A 3,683-nucleotide genomic window follows, 5' to 3' on the forward strand; every position below is an offset into this window, starting at 1 on the left:
CCCAGAAATTAATATAAAAGAAACACAAAGAAACCAGAAAGATTTTTCTTTTTTTTTTTTTTTGGACTGGCCAAAACCCTAAAACATATCTTCTTATCAACTAAGAGAAAAGGAATAAATCTCTTATCCAGAATATACTATGTCATTCTATAGTTTGTTTAATGAAAACTTAGGAATGAGCATAGTATTAAAAAATTTCATATCTGCTCAAGTATATGCCTAAAGTATATGCCAAAGATTACCTTTGGACCAGGAAGACCTGGAAGACCAATGCTTGAAATACCAGGATCACCTTTGTCGCCTTTCTGTCCAGGTAATCCTGGGGAGCCAGGCTGTCCAGGAACTCCAGGAGGTCCAGGAGGCCCTTCCACACCCTGAGGCCCTGTTGAAAATAGGTAATATATAATATTTTACAAAATATGCTTTACTTGTGGCTTATCTAAGATGCATATGACCAAGCAAAAGATTTTAAAAGCTCTGCAAACTCTGAGTCAGATAATAATGAGACTCACAAACAGAATTATGTGAAAGCCTACTTTTAAAGGAAGTTTAAATAAAAAGGGGTATAGCTGGAGAGAAGATGTTTGTGAATTCTAACTTTTAAGGTTTCTACAATTTTGTCCCTTAATTCCCATTTTAAATCTTTGTGTTACAAGAGAGCTCTACCCACTGATTACCTCAGATATTGTTTCAGTCTGATTCTATCAACACCAGTCTCTTTTCTGACAAAAAAAGAGATTTTGAACCACCTTTCATTAATGGGACTAAATATTTGGAAGATTTTCATCACTCACCTGGAAAACCCATGTCGCCGATAGTTCCTTTAAGTCCAGGAGGTCCTATAAGACCTGGCTGTCCAGGGAGACCAGGGTTACCTTTGGGACCTAGAAAAGTCAAATTGGTAAAATTAAGACAATGCAGTAATTTTGGGGTTGTCTGGTTTCACAGAATGGGTAGTCATTAAAATGCAAACATGGGATTAGATGTATTAAATTTTAATATATTATTAAGGTCCACAGATAGAACCCAACATAAAACATCTCCTTGGGAACATATTACAATATAACCATGGTAATAGAGGTCTCCTAATATAACTTAAAAAAAAATTAAAAAGTTACTAGAACACCTTGTTTCTTTCCCTAAAACGATTTCAATCACTTGAAGTGCTATTTGTTGTATGTGTACAACTACCCTTAATGTATTTTCACAGATAAATCCAATATAATGTCTGTTTTTAAAAGATTCAGAAATGGGCTTCTCATGTAAAGCCTGATTATATGAGATCAGGAAGAGAAAAGGTGGTAACCTGTTACGATATAGTTTAGTACATTACGCCAGGGAGAGATTAGAGATGGTGGACAGCTACTGGGTAGTGACCCTGAACAGGCATGGCTGCTCTGTTTGTTCATTTTTCCTAGCACATAAGTGCTTGAGCTCTGTGATGTCATCTAGGTTTTTTCCTAGGACCACAGTATTGCCTTAAACCTTCTTTATTTTATTTTTTTCCTTTACAATGACTTCCAACTTGGTAAAGAGAATGCAGAAGATGTGAGGGAGAGATAGGAAGGGAGTTTCTCTTTCCAACTATACCAAGGCCATGTGATGTGGAGTCTAGAGCAAATAACTGAACTTAAGGGACTTTGTAAGAATGGGGACCAGCTGCTCTTTATTTCCTTAGGAAACAAACTAAAAGAAAGTGGCTGAAGAAGAAACAAGAAAGAGTTTTATTAGGAATAATGCTGTAACTGACTACCAAGAGAATTTGTGAAATTTTCATGCTTAGAAATTCGAAAAAATAGAATCAATAGCCATCTGTTTTACATGGTTTAATGACTGACTTGTCTAAAGGCAAAAAGAAAAAAAAGCAGGACAAGATGAATTCTTCAGGCCTTCATGAGATAATTGTCTCATTTATATATTCCGCAATGTATGTAACAAAACACAACACCTTATTTGGATCACACTTCTGATTCTGTGTATACCCTGCTGCAACAAAAAGAAGAAACTGAATAATCAAGGCAAAATATCCTATAAATCTTGACTGCTGAAACTAGAGCCAAAGGGCAATATTTTTGCCAAAAGTGAGCTCCATATTTCAGTAGCTACCCAAGCTTATTACCATGAGCAAATCCACAGCGTCTTCAAACATGACAAACACACAATTATTTATCCAGAATTCAGTGTCAGCTAAGCAATTGCTACAAATGGCCGATCACACTTACCTGGTGGTCCTGGTAATCCAGGTTGTCCACTCAGTCCAGGTTGCCCTGGGTCTCCAGGCAAGCCCTGATAACCTTTTGGCCCTGAAACTCCAGGTATACCTTCCAAGAATGAGTAGAAGAGGCAAGTTAGGATGATGTTATTCATCCATGAAATAACTTTGGCCAAGCAAGCTGCTCAAGTGTTAAACTATAAGTAAATTAGAGGAACTGGTGATATTATGATATAGTATGGGCTATCAGCACTGGACTCACACTAAAATCCTTCACTTCTTAGTTACCTACCATCAAGAAATTCAGAGCACTCAGTAGTGAAATCACTTTCCCATTTTGGGCCTCATTTTCTTTTCTTTTCTTTTTTCTTTTTTTTTTTTTTTTTATTATACTTTAAGTTCTAGGGTACATGTGCACAACGTGCAGGTTTGTTACATATGTATACATGTGCCATGTTGGTGTGCTGCACCCATTAACTCATCATTTACATTAGGTATATCTCCTAATGCTATCCCTCCCCTTCCCCCCACCCAACAACAGGTTGGGCCACATTTTCTTACAATGGAAATGAAGAAATAAGGAATAAGGACAGATAATCTCTAGGTTATCTCTTAGATTCCGACTATATTTAATAAGCCTATAGTAGAGGTCAAGTATAGTTTACTGCCCCTATTATACAGGAAGCATAATTGAAACAGAAAAGAAGCCTTGCAAGGGGTAAGCTAAGAAAGTCATTTCATTTTAACAACCATAAAAAATTAGGTGACCCTGCCTCTTTCTTGACTACATACAACACTGCATTAATATTTTAATTCTTTTTTGAGGAAAATCCCAACAAATCCTGCTCATAGGGAAACTGATAACATCTGCATACACTCACATACACATACACATGAACTGACAATATTGATGGATAGAACATAAAAGAGCCACAAACTTTACTATAAGCTGCAGATACACAGATATAGCTAGTTTTAACATTCCATATTGCTTGAAAGGCTATTCTATATAGATTGGGTGCTAAGTGCTTTATATAATGATTTATGCTTATCCGTATTTTACGACTTCTATAAAAGCAAAAGGTTTTTTTTAAAACAAAATTGAAAGCCCCACATTATATTTTACGCTGTATTTGTTTCTAATAAAATAACTATAGGGACACAATTGTTCCCTAGATCTACTTTCACTGACTTCCCCAGGGCTGAGCTTGGCTGTTCATAGTCCAATACTTGTTTATTCTGCCAACATAGAATAACAGTGAACTGTATTTGAAAGCCAAGTATGATACGGATATCAAAATACTGCGGTACAACAATGTACCATTCATCCTCATCTGGTTTTAGAAGAAAAAAATGAAAGGACTAGCAAATTTCCTAAACACTGAAATTTGTTTTTCAAGTGATTGTGGCTATATATCCTTTTCCTGTATCACTTTTTAGAAAGCTAGTAGTTGACTGCCTAAGTCTATTT

At 36.0% G+C, this 3,683-nt stretch overlaps 1 protein-coding gene across 1 annotated transcript in view; it reads right to left on the bottom strand.

The window, feature by feature from the left end:
• Positions 1-197: 197 nt before the first annotated feature.
• Positions 198-3,683, bottom strand: part of LOC108544815 (collagen alpha-5(IV) chain-like) — a gene marked incomplete at its 5' end in the record, with an annotated part of 37,180 nt that continues 33,694 nt past the window's right edge. Inside the window, 3 exons of the mRNA XM_017896169.1 lie at positions 198-382; positions 795-884; positions 2,223-2,321. Coding sequence (XP_017751658.1) covers positions 198-382; positions 795-884; positions 2,223-2,321 — 374 coding nt within the window. The remainder of the gene's footprint in view (positions 383-794; positions 885-2,222; positions 2,322-3,683) is intronic.

This window comes from Rhinopithecus bieti, unplaced genomic scaffold (assembly GCF_001698545.2).
Source record: "Rhinopithecus bieti isolate Rb0 unplaced genomic scaffold, ASM169854v2 scaffold_28522, whole genome shotgun sequence".
NCBI lineage: Eukaryota > Metazoa > Chordata > Mammalia > Primates > Cercopithecidae > Rhinopithecus > Rhinopithecus bieti.